This window comes from Ruditapes philippinarum, unplaced genomic scaffold, assembly GCF_026571515.1.
Source record: "Ruditapes philippinarum isolate M1 unplaced genomic scaffold, ASM2657151v2 ctg374_1_1_1_1, whole genome shotgun sequence".
NCBI classification, from domain to species: domain Eukaryota; kingdom Metazoa; phylum Mollusca; class Bivalvia; order Venerida; family Veneridae; genus Ruditapes; species Ruditapes philippinarum.
The window spans coordinates 53,768-73,132 of NW_026860247.1; the positions used below are offsets into that span (position 1 = coordinate 53,768).

Below are 19,365 nucleotides of genomic sequence, written 5' to 3' on the forward strand. Positions count from 1 at the left end.
TAGAACCATACAAAATACAATTGTTTTACAATGTACACATACTAACCATAGACTTTGAAAGTATATATTTTTCTATGCATATAATACAGAATCATATATTGAGATGCAATTGTTTTACATTTTTCACACACCATTTATTCGACATGAAAGTATATATGTGTCTAGGCATTCAATGTAGAAGCATAAAATATAGTTGCAATTGTTTTACGGTTTGTTTTAAACAATATTTATACATGATGAACAATGAAAGTTTATAAATATCAGCACATTTGATGTAAAACCATGCATAACACAATTATTCAACATGAAAGTATTATATTTGTCAGCACATATGATGTAGAAACATTTATACAAGAGCTGTCGGTAGGACAGCAACGCTCGACTATTATAAGTGCTTGATAGCAAAAGAGCCTTGATAATGAAAAATATTCTAAGTTCACAAAATAGCTAATGTTTTACAAATCCATGTTATAGGCCTTGGAGACAGTCCTATTATGCTCACAAAGAAGTGTATAAAATTTCGATTTATTTCAAAGCAAGATGTCAATTGAATATGAAAATATCTGAGGTAATACGCAAACTTAATGTAAATTCTTAATTGCAAAAGGGAATAATTATGTCAAAATGCTTGATATAGTTACCTCCTCCTGTCTACAGCTTTGGGCCATGATGGTGAACAGGTGTAATAAGTTTCAAAGCCATATGGTAATGGACTTTGAAAATATTTGAGGTATTACAAAAACTTTAACGTAAGTGGTTACGCCGACGCCGAAACCGACACCGACGCCGACGCTCGGGTGACTACAATATCTCTACTTATTTTTATCAAATAGTCGTGCTAATAGTAAAATTGTTATTCATTTTTTACAGAACAACCATTCACTTTGAAAGAATAAACATGTATTGATATATGCAATTAACGTAGAACCATACAATATACAATTGTTTTTGCCATTTTCACATACCAATCATATACAATGAATTATATATATATGATATAAACGATATAACCATACAAAATTCAATATAAATATTTGAAAACATGCAACAAGATCAGTGTAATGGACTGATGCATAATAATGCATAATATCAAAACTGCTTGTATCACTGATTGGACAACTATTTGTCAAATGTCTTATGTCAAATGGATAAACTTATATTTCTGCATTTCAGGTCTCCCTCAAAGTGATAAGACGCTTTGATCTGATATTCAGTGGTTATTGCTGCCGATATCCGGTCATATTCCCTATTGACTATAGTATATCATTTTCCTAATCCACAGGAAAGAAATCCCACTTGAAAGTTACAAAATAAAAGATATTTAATACGAAATTTTTAAATTTTTAAAAATAAGGGGTTCTTCAATGTTACGGCGCTTAAATGTTTAAAAATACCACCATAGACAGTAATTGCTTTTATTTATTTAAACAATCCAGAAGTCATGCATTTTTTCCCAATTTTTAACAAAACATCGAAGAAGTTCCCAATTCTATGTGTATGGGTCATGCTCCCAAAAATCCTGGGAAAAACGCTGAATATTATGCCCTACCACTACCCTTGAATAACTAATTGTAATTGAAATTGACTTTAATTATTTTCTTTATAATTTTTTCGGGTGGGGATGGGTTGTAACAGGGACTGAAGGGAGGAAGGGGGGGGGCAGTAACGGATACTATCAGATCCAAGCGTCTTATCCTTGTGGTTTCTCTACTTAACATTTAGTCTATCTTCGACACTATTTTAATGGACTGTATGCTAAGAAACTGCATGTAAAACTGTTTTGACCTAGCACCTTTTTGGTCTGGCCCCTTGTTCACAAACAAAAGATCGGACAGGATATTATGATCATGATTTTATTTTCAACTTTTTTATGAAACTAAAACTGATCGTACGTATTATGCTAGAATTAAATGGTACATATTCGAAATGGAAATAGTTGTTTATTTGCAAAGACACCAACCTATTTTGGGATAAAATCAACAAATAACAAAACAAATACAAAAATGATCGGACCAAAAAGAGGATCAATTTTAGGATCAAAATATGCATCAACTGTAAAATGCCCGTATATTGTAAAAATAACAATAAATTTATTTTAAAAATCATGAACATGCTATTTCAAGTCCAGTTTTATCAAGTTAATATTGAATATTTAATCTATGAGGATAAATAATGGAAAATATCTGAGTTTTTAATTTGATCCTGATCTTGATCCTGATTCTTAAATCTTTGTGAACACGGTCTGATGATCAGTTAATTTATATCCCCTATAGAAGCGAACACAATATCACGTTGTTAGAACATTATAAAGAATACAATTGCTACACATGCAGTTTAGATACTTGGCGCATTGGTTATATTTTGCGCTATTAATAATTAACATCATCGGTTAATTAGGATGACAACGTTAACACTATAAGAATTTATTGATTTCAATATTTAGACATTTATATATATTATTGTTTTTTATTTGGTTGTTTATTTGTTGTTGTTGCTTTTTTTTCTTCTTTTTTGTGGCTTTTTTAAATTTCTTCACACGTACAGTAGCTTTATTTATTGATAAAACACATTAATTGTAGGAAATACAAGGAAAATTGTGTCGAATATAAAAGATGATAATGCCTTCAGCTTTTCTTTGACAACTATTTTGATTATAAAAAATGCTAACAAAACAAAAAATACATTTAAACAAACACAAAAAGTTGGATTAAAAAAAGAAGTTTTTTTTTCATTTTGTTTTGTAACGTAATTACCTGCTGAACAAGGATTAAATATTGTCTGATGAGGATAATATTTCAACTGATTATATGATGTAACATAGATATATTCGGTGACGTGATTTAATGTTGAAACGTGATAATATGCTGTCACGTGATAATATGCTGTCAGTGGTAATATTCTATCAGTGATACTAAGTCACCAATCTGGTAACTGAAAATAATTGAAAATGTAAATGTTCTACAGCATACGTCAATCATACAATAAAACTTTTATTAAACCATGTCTGATACAAAAATAAAACTGATAATTATAAAAATGTTCTTTTGAGTACGATCATTCAATTCTCTGAATTTATGAAATCTTCTTTTGATTACTTATCTTATTTTCTTCTTATCATCATTGATGACGATCTCAATGACAAATATCTATCAAACCCATAATGGAAGTGTCCACAATAATTTATGTAGGCACCGGAAAATTCACATTCCATGCCTGGCGTCCCATAGTATCCATTTAGATTGACACAACTATCATAGCTATCCCACCAGGCTCCATGACTTATCTCGGCCCAGTTCTCGTAATCATAATCACGACGATCAAGATAAAGATCGTAAGTTGAAAATGGATTATGATTTTCACAAGCTAATCCATATTCTTCATCTAGGAATAAAAAAGACACATTTAATTAGTTCTAGCACTATCGTTGTGACACTACGTCCAGGTAGTTTGCATGTTGACCAAATTTCATGAACATCAAGTTACTATCCCCACAATCATTCCAAACACCTCACATTCGGTTCATCACGGATATTATACAATTATAAAAATACGTATTTACATTATGACAAAGCATGTCCAATATCAGGTCAGTAGAACCACAAGTATTTGCCATTGAGTTTGTTGGTTTTCTAAACTGGTCAGTGGGAAGTTTTGCTGCATCAGAAACCAAGTTAATTAGTCATCAACTGAATGTAGAGAAAACCCCACAAACACATCGATAGAGAGCTCCGCAAGGATGTCATGGGGGGAAGCCAAGGCTTAGGCCATGGACCGTTGCATAAAGCACGATTGGGTGCATGTCACAACTACATTAGAAGTATCATAATATAATGTTTAAACAAACACTCAAATACTATCTCTATACTGGCAATATATCAAACTTTGATATTTATATCAGGCAAAATATAGCAACATTAAAATGTCAGACATGAATTTGTTCTACTATAAATAAAACAGGAATTGCCAATCTGTTTATTATAATTTTCTTCAGTTATTGTAATATGTCATTTCTTTTTTAAAAAACATGTATAATTAAAAAACGGTAAGCCAAAGAAACGAACAGATAAAAAAAGAATAATGGTTTCGAAACATTATAAATTATTGTAACCTGACGAAATGGGTGATAAATGTGAAATTATTTGTCATACACGTAGACACAAAATGTAAACGAGAAATATTCTGACTTCAATACAAAATTATAAACCACTATCTTTATAGTATTAATTGCCAAAACCAGCAGATAAACAGATGGTTCAGGTGATCAGCAAACGACTCGTGTTTTGGAAACAAAAAATAAAAGCTTTTGAGAAGCAAAAATAAAAACATTTTTGATGTATAAATTATCTTCAAAAACCTACGTAATATCGCAACAAATCAAACATTGAGTCAAATAGGCGTGAGAGATTCTGTTTACTAGACTAGTCTAAGATTTTGTATGAAAATTTGAATTTGTTTTTGCTTCATACTGTAACTGCTGTCAACCGCTTAGTATTTATTGGTTTAAAAGCTGTTTATAAATAGTAAATGAACAGAATATAATAGAATAGAAGGCAAAAACTGTCAACATAAATTACCTAACACTCCAAAACCTATGCATGACCCAATGTTTAGTGTATAATTTTTTCCTTCTGTTAACATAAAATCTGGACAAGTTTCATGTCCTGTTCTATTCTCACTACTTGTCATATCAAGACGAATCTTTGTAGAACCTTGTTCAGCTAGTTCTTTTATATACTTTAATCCTGCGAAAATATATCAAATGCAAATATAAAATATAGAAATTTACAAAGATATTCAGTCTTCAACATTTCATTTTACAAATTACAAACCTTAACAATCATAATAAGATTGCGTTTTATCTATAGACATTTAAACCTTCGTGGTTGCTTTATGAATTAAACTTCATCAACTTCAATGTTTATCAATACACTTTAACAACTAAAATATGTTTATCAATACACTTAAACAACTAAAATATGTTTATCAATACACTTCAACTACTTATGTTTTAAATTATCAATACACGTCAACAAATTAACATGTGTTCTTGTGTGTTATCTATACACTTCAAGAACTTAATATGTTTATCAAATGAATACACTTCAAAAACTTATGTTTATCAAAATACTTCAACGACATATGTTTATCAATATACTTCAACAACTTAATATGTTTATCAAAACACTTCAACAACTTATATAAGCAATGCATTACGGTCAGCAAGAAATTTTCTAAGTGTATTAGTTAATTGTACTATTTGTTTACTTTAAGCGAAATATTTATTCTATCGTAACGAAACCTATCTTCATGTTACGCCTGCAATAAAGGAATAACATATTTTTTCATACCTAGCCACAACTCTCCATCAACGTTCCCAAAACCATTCTCATACTCTGTCAAGTTGCGATAAAAGTCCACTGACCCATCCATTCGCCTGTGAAATATCTAGAAGAAACGCAAACATGCTCAAGCGCTTACGAATTATGTTTATAATTAGTACTTAAAATTACACTAAGTGTGTGTCTGTTTAACGTCAGTTTTATATAGCTACTGTTAAGGTTATATTTCATTTTAAATGGAAAGATGGACATAAGTCCTTTCTCTTTAATTTGCTGTGAGGAACAGACCGTCTGTCCTTCTAATCATTTATCTGCCCTATTACAATTGACTCATTGATTTCAATACGTGGTTGTACACTTATTACATGCTTTTATTTATATACTGGAACCATTTTTCACAGTGAAATGATAAAATATAAATTACCAAGCAGCCAGGCTATAATTAAATGCGGATGAAAGGAATTCATCTATGTTAACTAGTGTGGAAATATCCTTATTTATACGAGTATTAATTAAAACCAACAAATATACTCTGTGGAATTTTACAGCGAAAAAATGTCTGAAAATCGGAATAAAATGCAATTTGATATTGACGTCTATTTGGCACTATTTGACTGTTTATTCGTACTGAACAACAAAAAAAACACGATTATGGGTTAAATGAATGTTACCATGTGAGTATGTGAATCAGGCAAAAACAGTTTGCTTATCAAACATTGGAATAAAAGAATCTACATACCGTCCAACCTCCGCCGTCGGTTTCCATGTCACAATTCACAGTCAGAATTTTCCCAGATGTCCAAAGTTCTATCTCATATTGTCCACTTTTCGCTTCAGGAAACTTATCAAGGACTTTTTTACAATCACTTGGTAGATCTACTAGGCAAAGATCAAAACAGTATTTGTAACAAGAATGAATGATTCATGCATTAGCAAGTGTTTTCACAATAAATTACATAAATTGTGTAAATAAAAACACCAAAAGTGACATTTATCTATTATATACTTTTGTCATAATGTTTATACATACCTAAGATCTTTTATATGACGTAATAATATATGAAGTAAAGTCGTAATAATATACGTATAAAATGTCTTTATGACGTAATAAGACAGTTCTTGTAACATCGATCGCAGCACAAATATGAATAGAGGTAATGTAACAGTGAAATAGTTCTTATTTTCTATGACAAGTATTGCGACATTGCCATTTTTTCTAAAGCCATGTTCCTTTCCACTGTATAAAACTTTTTAGTAGCTAAATGTCTAATGCATGATGCAAAATTGCTTCCAAACTTTACATGATAGTTATAAAAAATGAAGGTAGGATAATGGAGTGGATCTAGGCAAAATCAGAAATTTTATTTAAAATTGAAGCAATGGAGATGTAATTAAAGATTTCCTTAAACTCACCTCTGAATAGATTCATCTGTCATCAAAGACTATCATTTCATTTCGAAACGATAATAAAAATAGAAATCTAATGTCAGTAGAAATTATGCTTAAATAGGCTAAAAAAGGGAAGACAGTTAACATCTAATATTGTTAGATCTATTTTATTTTTTATAAAAGATCTAATTATAATATTTTAAAGAATAATATACCATTTGTAAGATCCTGTATTAATTCTAAAGTAATCATAGTGGCAATGTACCTGCCGGTTTTTCCTTCAAATATTCGGGAAAAAACAAAATCAAAAGCTTGATTAAACAAAAAATTAAGAAAGACATAAAAAATACGATTTTCAATTTATTTCAAAGTATATATTTTAACTATCTTTGCATATAGTTTAAAGTGCCCCAGCTCATTTATGTAAGAAATTCAAATGTTATGTTTTTAGGCTTTTAAACCTCAGTAGAGTCCCTTTAACTGTCTAAAAGACATCATCCAATATATCCTCTATTTTTGCTATTTATATATAAGAACATTAAGATAATAAAATATTAATTTATTTGCATAAGCATTTTAAGTGCAAAAGTAAATGTTTTGAAAGACGATCCCGCAAGTATGACAACTTTTATTCTGTCAAGAAATGAACAGCAATTTATTTAAATACGTTACATTTTATCTCTTTCGTACACGTGGCAGGCTGCCATTGTCCCGAAGCCTCACATTTCACCTCTTGTTGACTAGGAACATATCCATTGTCACATTTTACTTGAGCTACGTCGAGGAACTTATTTTCGCCAGGCGTGTTAATCTGTATTTTACCTTTTTCAATTTTCTGATCAAAAGCACAGGCTGAAAATAATAATAATATCCTATGCTATATCTATGTGAACATATGGTTTCTTTCAGGCAAAAGTGTCAATTGTAAAATGCGTTTTATTTTTTATTATTTTGTCTTTGCTTCGTTTGTTAATCTTATTTGTTATTTGTTATACTGAAAAGCGTTGCAATGCTTTGCCAAGAAAAGCAAAACAATACGAGTTTTGCTTAATTACTGAGTATTATTGTTAATTATCATTTGTATGTCTTTCTGTTTTAAGTGTTCCAGTTGATCTCAATAACAAATTCAATTTTTATGGGTTTTTTTAGACTTTTTGGACATCAGTGAAGTTCCTTCAATTCGCAAACATATCAGTAGGGCGGATTTAAGAAGTATCCTCTATCTTCTATATAGCATCCTTTTGCAAAAAGCTTCAAGGACTATACTTTTAAAGACATGGCATCTATCAAACAAAAATGATTGCTGTAAATATTTTTTGAAAAATAATACAACATTTAACTTAATTACAAATACAAAAATGTAAAAATAAAAGTTTATACGTACTTATGTCGTTGCAAACATGTGAAGCACCATTTTGGTAACACCTTTGGTTCGCTTTACACGGCCTAGAGCCACAACTTCCAACCATTCTCTATAAATACAAGGAAAATATAAGAAACATTCATTAAAAGTTTTGTTGAATTACAAGAACTATTAAAATGTGTATTTCTGAATGCGACACGATTAGGTAAGCTCTACCTATAAGATTTTATATTATTGACAATGAGTGAAAAAAAACTTCTGAGATGATCTTTCGAAACATTATTATTTGCACAATAAAATGTAAGTCATGAAAATATCATTCACGTTACAATATGAAAAAAAACATATGTTACTATAAACTTCAAATGTAAGAAAGGCATAAAGATTGTTTCATTTCCGTTTCAAAAAGTTGTGCATATCGTATCAATTAATAAATTGAGATACTTACGCTAGGCCATTCGCTGATATCAGAGAATATAGCGCCTAGCTTTGTTACAAACTCAAATGGATGAACGGACGACCGGTCAACATCGTTTAATTTACACACGTGCTCGTTTCTGTCAAAGTCGATAGATTTACAGACGGACAAAGCCATACAGGTTCGCGCACAATCGTGATGGTTTTTATCATTTACTTCTAGCACAGAATGACCGATCAAGGCTGTGTTGATATTTTTTTCGTGTTTATTTCAAAAGAACTACATTTGTTTGAGTAAACTGTTCCGAATAAGACAGCATTGACTATTATAATTCCAGCAGTCAGAGCCATTGTATTAAAATTAAAATAATATTTGTTATTAGCCAACAGATATATAAAAATGAAACGGCGACCGTATCTAAAAACACAGAAAAGTCACGTCTCTATGGTATGTTAAATGTGCGCTATATATACGATTAAGACAGCTTCGCATAAAATGTATAAGACACGCCCTTGTTATTGATCATTGGTGAATTGTCCAATCTAATACTAGTCCTTTATTATGCATCAAATACTTAACAACTAAGTTTGGTTTTGTTTTCAAATCCAGAACTGTTGCAAACAAACCTATTTTGATGTATTGATATTTGGCTGTAAATCAAAGCTAAAGATCGGTGTAACGAAGTAGCATGACTGATTGACACCCATATGATTATGACAGACGGTCATTATTTTTCAAACAATGTTGACTTCTCGCTCATTATATTATAAGTAACATTCTTAAATATTATGACCTCTCCACACGAAGAATGACCCCCATGGTAGCCAGTATGTACAAGAACGATATGCCAATTTAGATATGTTTTGGATGAAACATATTTATTTCAGCTCGATTGCTAACAAATACTTGCAGTTTATATTAATTACTTTCGAGTCCGCTTCCTGAAACCAACAAGTTCTGGTGTCATATGAAGAAACATAGGCGTGACCCAATTAGGGCTCGTACCCATGATCTCTAGGTTGAGAGTAGACACCTTTACCACTAGACCAGCAATACCCTCTATTTGTTTTAAAAAATGAATCGGCGATAATAGCTTAAAATTTATCAAATCGTAAATGTAATTTTGAAAAGGAACCAAAATGATACAAGAAACCAGAAAACATACGAAAGACTGGTGGGAACATTTCAAGTTCATGAATCACCTTCAGTTGTTAAATATCAACATACTCTTAATCCTTTATTAAAACATTATTAAACGCATGTTTGACATTTCTCAACAATGACAAAAATATGGATTTCTGAAGTATGATGTGCTTTTTAAACAGAAAGATATACTGAAGATAAAAAAGAAATATACCTAGAAAAAATGAAAATCGGATTTTTATGCCAGTCCAGTTTGAGTAAAAAGCTTTTTTGGATCATTCTTACCTTACGTCAATAAGAATACTTATTCAGGAATGTAGTTCTTTCCAACTATAGAAAATGGAGAAAAACAGAAAAACTTTATGACGGAGCATTTTTTAATTGGTCAACATAACGAAAGAAAACACAACTATTGTTGATCACTCATTAGGTTCCGTAAACCTTACAATATAACACAACAATTGAAAATTACTTTTAACACAATTTTCGCAGTCGAGTAACCCATTTCATTTATAGAGCCTTTGCAAAGTATCATAAAATTGCTTTAAAGCACATTATGCCTGTTTTTAATAATTAAAAATGTAAAACATATGTTAAATAATGATTAAATGGATTTAAAGTATTTTTTATGTTAAACAAACGAGAAAAGTACCACTGAATGTGCACTATTAGAAAAAATGTCTCGTAATAGAAGAAAAATGTTAACAAAGAATTTTTTTACCATCATACAAAAATATTTATTCCCTTTTATTCAACCAATTGCTAACGGAGGATGAAAAGCAAAAGACGTTTCATATATATGGCAAATGAGTATTTTTGGAAGCCGTTAGAAAAAAACATAAAATAAAAGAATTTGGGAAATAAAACTGAAAGTATTTCTTCTTTCAAGAATAATTCAGTAACTCATTTATCTCCCCATGAACACTTTCAAATAGTATCACATTCAGTTATAAGTGATCATGCCTGTTCGTCTGTCTTTCTGTCCGTCCGTCTGCCGGCAATAAGCTTTCACTGATCAAATTTCTGGTGAGAGTTCAATAAAACTTTACAGGAGTGATCAGTGCCATATCTAGTTGTGCATATCGTACGTTCTGCTTCGCTGTCCAAAATGGCCACCAGAGCTATAAATAGAAAAATCACAGATCAAACTGTTGACAGGATTTTGCCGAAACTTCACAGAAATGATCAGTACCATCCTTAGTTGTGCAGATCGCAAATTCCCTCCGATATGCACAAATGGTCATATGATCTAAATTTCCTGTTGTCAAATTACACATGTGGTTTCGACCAAACTTCGCAGGAATGATCAGTGCTATGCCTGTCTTTGGGAGACATATGTTTTTGTAACAAAAATCCTTCAAGTTTAAAAATATAATAATCATATACATGTTCATATTCTGTCTTAATTCAATGTACATATCACATGAATATTAAATAAATACAATCCACAGGATTAACAATTTGTACGAGTATCACACTTGAAGCAAGTGGAAAATGACGTTGCTTTGGGTAAAATCAATTCGGCTTTTTTAAATTTTGTTTTTCGATCTATGAGCTGTTTAGCTCGAAAATTAATTCAATCTCCAAATTCGGGTTTTAAAAATTTTAAATTTCATTCTACGACCTGGCTTGAAATTGAACTCTAACTTTTGGTAAATTTTAAATTTTAATCATCGATCTAGCTCGAAATTCCGTTCCAGTTCGAAATTCTGGTTTTGATTATTTTGAATTTTGATCTTCGAGCTGGCTCAAAATTCAACTCCAGCTCGAAATTCGGCTTTTTCAAATTTCATTTTCGATCTCCGTGCTGACTCGAATTTCAAATCCACCTCGAGATTCGTGTTTTAAAAATTTTGAATTTTGATCTTCGAGCTGGATTGAAAATCCTCTCCAGCTCGAAATTCATCTATGATTTACTTTAAATTTCGATCTTCTAGCTAGTTTGAAGTTCAAAGACCTGATAAACAACTCATTGCTATTCATAGCAATTAGTTATCTTTAATAATAAATTGTATATGGATTTTATATAACAATTTTCCACATATAATTGCATTTGAGGTGGAGAACCGTTATCGCTGAATTCCTAAAGCACGGTCCCATTTGTTACACAAAGACTATTATTCATTGATTATTCATTTTGTTGATTGCTTAATTACGTGCCTTTTAAGCATTGCCTTTTCCAAAATATAAATTATTAATATATAAATAAAACTGTTAAACATTTTGACTGTCATACTTTTAATTGGTGTTTTGATAGCCTATGAAATAAAATTAATAAGAAAATTGTTGGGAATCGTTCGTGTATTTATTATTCAAGTGTCTACATAAACAACAACATGTATTTAGGCCCAGGTAATAGCTACAAATTTGTTGTTAATGCGTATTCCTAATTGCTCATAAACGATTACTGATTGGTAAATGATATTAACAGTCTAAAATGGGATATTTTTAATAAGCATTGGAAAGCATTTTTAATCTTAATTAATTAATTAATTAATTAATATACACTACATTTTTCCAAAATTAAAATCTTTATCAATATTAAACAATGATTTCACGAACTTGAAACATTTATTATCCCAATTACTAACATATCTTTTAAACCATTTTATTTTTAAAGAATGAACATAGCTACCAATATCTACTATGTAAAGACTACCTTCTTTTTTATGTTTTAATGACTACAGATTGTTTAATTTTTGCCTAACCTTCCAATATAAAATCATAAAAATAAATCATTAAGTGTTTTTAAAAAGCAGTAGATTCTATTTGGTGTAGGTAGGCTTGAAAAACAATCAGTAAATAAAAGAAGCAATATTGACTTAACAATAGTTACTTTCCCAAGTGGAATTAAACATTTTTTTCCAATGACTAATACTAATCTTTACTTTCTGCAGCTTTTCATCAAAATTTAGATCAATGCGTTTTTTTCTAAATTAACATCAAAAGTTAATCCTAACAGTTTAAACTGTGCCTAACAGTTTAAACTGTGCTTCACCCCATGTTAGTTTCAACTTTGTCTTAATTGGTCTAGTACTATATTTCATTTGCAAGGAAGCCGGAGTAGTCAACATGGTAAGGGGAGTTTTTGGAAGTTTGTATCAAGGATGCTCTATATTTGCTCGATACAGCGGCATGTAATGTACTGCTATTGCACTTATTGTTTTAGCTGCATTACATTGTATTTTCTTTAGAAAAAGTCCCACATCGTTCCTATTCATCTTCACAAATTGATGATATTTTGTTTAATGGCAACCGTCTGTATTCTCGGATTGTTGAAAACATTGGACACGTCATGCAGATTGCCAGATGAAATAAATTTTCAGGGAACAAATTTTCAGGTCCAATACATGCGAAATATGTATTACGGGAGAATAAATTCACAAGCAAATGTTGAGCTGGGACATGTATATTTTATTGATGCAATATCGCAAACTAGCTTTCTGACACCATTTCATATTTTAACAGTTAATGATTTGACTGTTGCAGTATACATATCATCTTCTACTAATCAGTACAGTATTTTTGAGTCCCATTCGAGAAACAATATTTGTAAAACAATATTTGTTTGCCTTCTGAAAATTGTACAGCTGTACTTTTGCAATTTGAAGGGATTAATGGGTTAGCAGATTATATATTGTAGCATTATTCAGGGTTTTTTTATATGAATTAACACCACTTTTTATAACTATCCAAAGTGTTCAAAGTCAAAGATGTGAAAGTGAAAATTCAACTAATCGGGTATCATTTCTAAAAAATATGCCAAATGAAAAAAAAATTAGCTTACAGTAATTTATCAGAATAGAATAATTATGAAACATTTTCTTTGAAGCTGAACCATTGTTATGCATCACAAAATAAAGAAAAGAAAAAGTAAAAAAAGGAAAAATGTTAAACAAGTTGAAGTCATGTATAATGTTAATGACATATCATGCAGTTTGCCTTCTGCACTTAACACACAAAATGAATCCTTATGTATTGATATGACTAGTGTTGGGAATGTATGTGAGGTGGAAAATTCAGGCAACATATTATTTCAGAATTATTCACTACAGACAAATCATGTGAAAGCTTATGAAGACTTTTTACATTTAAGACCTTTTTTTATTGTGATGCGTTGTCATAGATTCTTATTTAAAAATCAGGTCTATAAAAATTAAGAAGAGTACCAATGTGACTTTACAACTACATTACAATTGCCATGTGATGCTAGTGCAATATGTTATTTGGCTATCAATAAAGATAAAGTACCAAGTACAGCATACATGAAAAACTTGATACATCCTGGCAAAACACCTGACTAAGTGCCAGGTTTGTCTAGTCTGGAAAAGACATTAATTGCAAAACCAACAAAAATTTCGAGCTTTTTCGTCAAATAGCATGAAATTTTCACCATGTGAAATCTGTTTGCTTGTTGTTGTTGTTTGTTTGTTTGTTTGTTTGTTTGTTTGTTTGTTTGTTTGTTCGTACAAAATAATTTTTAAACATTAGAAAAGTTATTATTATTGTAATAGGTAGGGCAAATTCATTTTAGAAGAACAATAAAGTTATATTTCATTAAAGTCACAAATGACTATTTTAAGCTTTGATTCCTATAATAATAACAATATTAGCAGCAAAGTCAAGCTTGTTTTCTAAAAGTTATGTTATGTTATTTTACACGGGATGATTTTTCTTTGAATATTTCTCATCTAGGACAGCTACAGAAGAGGCATTATATCAGTCAGGCGTTTCATACAAGTTAAAACCTTAGTAATGAACTAACAAACATTTAATTAACTCAAATATATGATGAACTAACTGCAATTAAAAGGACATACAAAAAGTACATTCTTGAATTATTGATGCCTTAATGAACCATAATTGACATTTAACGTTATCATGCGCAGTAGAACAAACGTGAGAAGGAGCCGCAACAAATGCCCGAGTGATAGATGAACCGTCGAAAACTGAGTCTGCGCATGCGCTGGGACAATATGTAACGAAATGCGTTTTCTGATATAACTAACGCGGACTTCTATACGTTTAAACATGTCGATCATGGGCAACATGGCGTCAACTAATATCCTTTTCGTATTTGCCCTGGGCATTTGGGTTTGCCTACTTTACTCTGTTGAATTCTTGAATTCGTCTATTTCAGGTGAGAAATTGGGCGGGTGAACTTGCCCTGAGGACGACACTGTTTTCGGTGTACTTAGTGTACTAAGCAGTTTTCAATGCACTCTTCAGTGTTCGCGTTATGGCACATGCGTTGTTGTATTCTACAAACCCTCGGAAAAGAAATGAGTTGAATGTATGACGTCATCAAAGGAAGATATTGTGACGGAAGATAGGTATATTGGCTATGTCTTAGGTAAATGTAACATTTAATATCAACTAAAGAAATACGCATTTATTGGGGCCACCATTGCATTTTTGCGGTTTAAGCATTGTATCCCGAGTCACGCATACTAGTATTAAAAACATGAAACAACTGCGCGTTGTCGAGTGAATCGTTTTGTAAATGCATGTTTTCTTCTCGTTAATATATATCAGCTTGCGATACTTTTACATAAGTATAGAGGGTTGCACCTTTTTCTGCAGAAGCACGATAACGCATTTAAAGCCTGAGATCTTATGGGGATGACTTAACTTAGTCCTTAGAGTCTGGAGATGTTTATGAACAACATTAGCACTATTTTTAAATGAACAGGGCTGGGATTCAGAGCTACGTCGCATTACAACTGCGAGACAAACGCCGCCATTTTTGAATGAAAAATGTATACTTTTGTTTCTAACACTTTTTGTTTGTAATGATTGAAAGCCAGACATAAACATTGAAACGCTCCACAGTTTTTTCGCTTCATTTGGTCTATGTTGCTAGCAGAACTATTTGGTAGAACAAAAAATAATAGCGAACTTGCAACTCGATGCATTTTGCTTTATCCGTCGTTTTTTCTTACAAATCAATAATATACTCGTTTCAGAGTTTATCATAACTTTCAAATCATAATTTTGCAACATATACTAAAATAGCTCTCAAAAGAGATGCTTATTTTTGATGAAAATAATGATTTATACGAAGCACTTGTATTTTTTTTAAATCTTTTCAGTAGCGATTGTTTTGGCAATATAAGTTTAATTTACCAATTTTACGGAATGATAACTGCGCTTGATAAATACAAGAGCATTTGCAGTTTATGAATGATCTTGTTGCTGTGAAATATTTAGAATACGTTGTTTCATTTGAAATATAATATTTTTTTCTTTGAAAGTTTACTTTACTGAAGCTACTTTTTAGATATACATGAACAGGCTAGATAATTTAGTATATTATCTTCAGAAATTAAACAGAGGCTTTATTTCACAGAATGATCTGCATCTGGTCGGTTTTTGTATACATTGCTTGTAATGTATACAAAGTTATATCTGCTTTTCCACAACATGCACTTCCGGATAAAACCTCGATAAAAGTAGTTTCTCATTTTACAGTATTGTATCATTAAGAATAACTCATCATTAAAATGATGTTTGCATAGTTGTAAAAAGGTTTTGAAAGTTCGAAACTATGCATTTTCAGTTTAAAAAAATCTAAACATAAAAGGAAAACATATGAAAACTAAAAGTTCATTGATTAAAGCATTGTGTATACCTACGCATCAAACTAATGCGCGTGCAAGGATGAATGAATTGCGAATAGACATCGTAAATATAGAAAAGTTGTCACACTCTGTAAATTTGCAAGCATCCAAAATAGATATTAAATTAAGTAAGTTGACCTTATTCACATTTGCATATTTTTTTATTTTCAAACTGTTTTACAAAATGAGCTAGCATATATAATATATACAAGCTCATTATGTATATGGAGCTCCGTAACAGAAATAAAGGTGCGTATCAAGGCTTTGATTGTATCTGATGTAAATCAGTATGACTTTAATACATTTAATTTATGAACAAAAATTTTTTATCAGCTAATATCAATTTATGTATTTCAGATAACAATAAAAGTAAAAATAAGAGATCTACATTTTTGCTTGATTGTTGAACAGCAAAATACCAGTCTACATATGGTGAACATTTTCGGATCATTCCTGTATTTAAATATTGTTTTCAAATTCTGAATAGTGTTGTTAAAATAATACTGATTGTATGATATAAAAATTTCCAGAGAATTATACTAGTCTGCATATATGCAGACCGTCACTTCCAATTCTATTCTTATTAACAAATTAATATTGAAATGTCTCAAAATGTAAGGGACTCGAACACCTAGCTGACCATTAGATTACTGTTCTTCCGAGTGATATACCCGGTTGGTTACACATGATAATCTCCCCTAAATAGTGAACAGATCTATAAAATTGTAACATATACTTCTCCGCTACATTAAAATTCGTCTTCATGGTTACATTGCAATTTGAATTAAACTCTTGGCTACATTCAGCCACAGAAAAATGTGCAGGCTGACCAGGACTTGAACCCAGGATCATGACCCTCAGACTTTTGACTAAGACTTAAGATTGATATAAAAGATATATTTTCATGTTTATATACAGTATCATATTTTCTGTTAATATAATTAATTATCTATGAGATTGTGTCATGTTGTATAATATTATATGTGTTGTGTAGCAAGAAACGTCATTTTTACGTTACCAAATAAAATATTTTGAATCTTGAATCTATAAACAGTTATGTTAAAATACCACAATTAAAGGTTTTGTTTATTTTTTTATAAAATGCTACAGGGCCAATTAGAAGGTAGTGGCGATAATTTTGGGTCAAAAATAAATCAAATGTTCAAACGATCTCATTTTCAAGGGATTCTTTTGAAATGATTTGCTTTTAAAACTGCATCATTATCAATGAATGTTTCTTTGATTTCTATGCCCTTTCATGTCATATTTTACATAGATTTATGACATGCCAGCTAGATAGCTCAGTCAGTACATGTACATACATGTATAATATTCTGAGGATCCCAGGTTTGATTCTGGTCAAACGATATATTTTTATTATCTTGTGATATTTGGCGCAAAATGTTACACTCATGAAATGTATTGTGGCAAAATTCCAATATGGTAGGGATGTCACAGTATAAACTGTTTAATAATAAGGGACGAAGATGTGTAATTAAGAAACCTTATATGTCAGTAAATAGAGTTGTGGAATGGTATTCAAGGCAAACCAGGTTGGAGCTTCATGTCAATTTTGTTAGTGCTGAGGTATGGTACATTTATTCTTAGGTTATCTGGTTAGAATCTTAGTCAAGGTGCATTTGTTTCTCACCCTAGTTGTGATATTAAGAAATATTTCCTGCATATATTCATGATTTATAATGTTTTAAGTTAATATTGTTAAATATTAAATTAATTAGTGTCTATAATGTGACTTTATTTTCAAAAAGACATTGTAAAAGTACAACTTCTTAATTTTCCAATTTCAATTAAACTTGGTAGGATTGTTCCATGGGTGAAGGGTTTCCAAAGTTGTTCAAAGAATACCACAAGGCCTAGATCATAGATATTTTGCATAAGGCATTATCTGGTAGACCTTCACCAAAAGTGTTCACATTTTACCCATGGGATCAAAATTGGTCCCGCCTAGGTTTTTCTTATATGTATGTAGTATAAACTTGAAAATTTTCGCTTCTGAATTGACAATGGCTAGAGGTTTTACATTTATCATGAAACATTGTATAGCGAAACTCTACCAAGATTGTTCAATTTATAGCCCTAGAGTCAAAATTAGCATCTCGCCCCTGGGGTCATTTATATAGGTTTTCGTTATATGTATATACATGTAGTAAAATCTTTTTAAAAACTATACTTGTCTGAAGATTTAAGGCTAAGAGCTTAGGTACTTGATATATAATATCACCTTAAGGTCCTCTACCAAAGTTGTTAAAAAGTTGCCTAAAGTAAATTGGCGCCATGGTGTCATATGTTTTCCTTATATACATATATAGTAAAAACTTAAAAACCCTCTCCTCTTAATATACAAAGGCTACACGTTAGATATTTGGCATGAAACCTTCACTTGTGTAGTAGACCTCTACCAAGATTGTTCAAATTATAGCACTGGGGTCTAAATTGGCTCCGCCACGGGGTCATAGGTTTTCCTTATATGTATATAGTAGAAACTATGGCGTGCATTTTTTTCAAGTGTGTGTGTTTGGCATGTAAACGGAAATGTTTACGTAACGTTTAATCTTGTTCGATGATTCAATTCCACATTTTCATAGACAACAAGTCTGCATGTTGGTAATAGAAAATAGCACTGAAGACACAATTTTACTATTTCAATATTGTATAATGCAGATAATAAACAGGTGTTTCGCAAACTGATTTCTGTTTTGCTCTTCAGTTTTGCAAACCATAAAGTCTAGCATCTTGCTGGGCAAAACACAGTCCCAAGTCTGTAGGAACGAAACCTCCTCATTGTCCCATTAATAATTTGAAAAGAAATAAGCCTAGGTTCGTGTAACTTCTGAGGGACATTGACCGTAGCCAGGAGATGACCATTATTGTTTTCAGGTCAGTATAATAATTAGCAGATAATTCTATTACATTCTATAATTCTGTATGTTCAATAACCATTAAATGACTGTGCGAAACACTTACCTACTCTGCAAAATAATATTGTAGCTTAACCATTTATAATATAATTCTTGAAATTGAAAATTAATTTTAGAGAGGAATAATATTTCATTTCAAATACCGAATTTAAGT

The 19,365-nt window shown here is 30.9% G+C and overlaps 1 protein-coding gene across 1 annotated transcript; it reads right to left on the reverse strand.

Annotated features, from left to right (window-relative positions):
• Window positions 1-3,100: 3,100 nt before the first annotated feature.
• On the reverse strand, window positions 3,101-8,686 carry LOC132759359 (microfibril-associated glycoprotein 4-like). The gene is made up of 7 exons (XM_060751123.1): window positions 8,540-8,686; window positions 8,113-8,200; window positions 7,401-7,580; window positions 6,079-6,218; window positions 5,349-5,445; window positions 4,575-4,742; window positions 3,101-3,381 (listed from the first exon to the last, which is right to left on the reverse strand). Exons 1-7 carry the CDS (start codon window positions 8,684-8,686, stop codon window positions 3,101-3,103), a joined length of 1,101 nt encoding a protein of 366 aa, XP_060607106.1.
• Window positions 8,687-19,365: the final 10,679 nt, after the last annotated feature.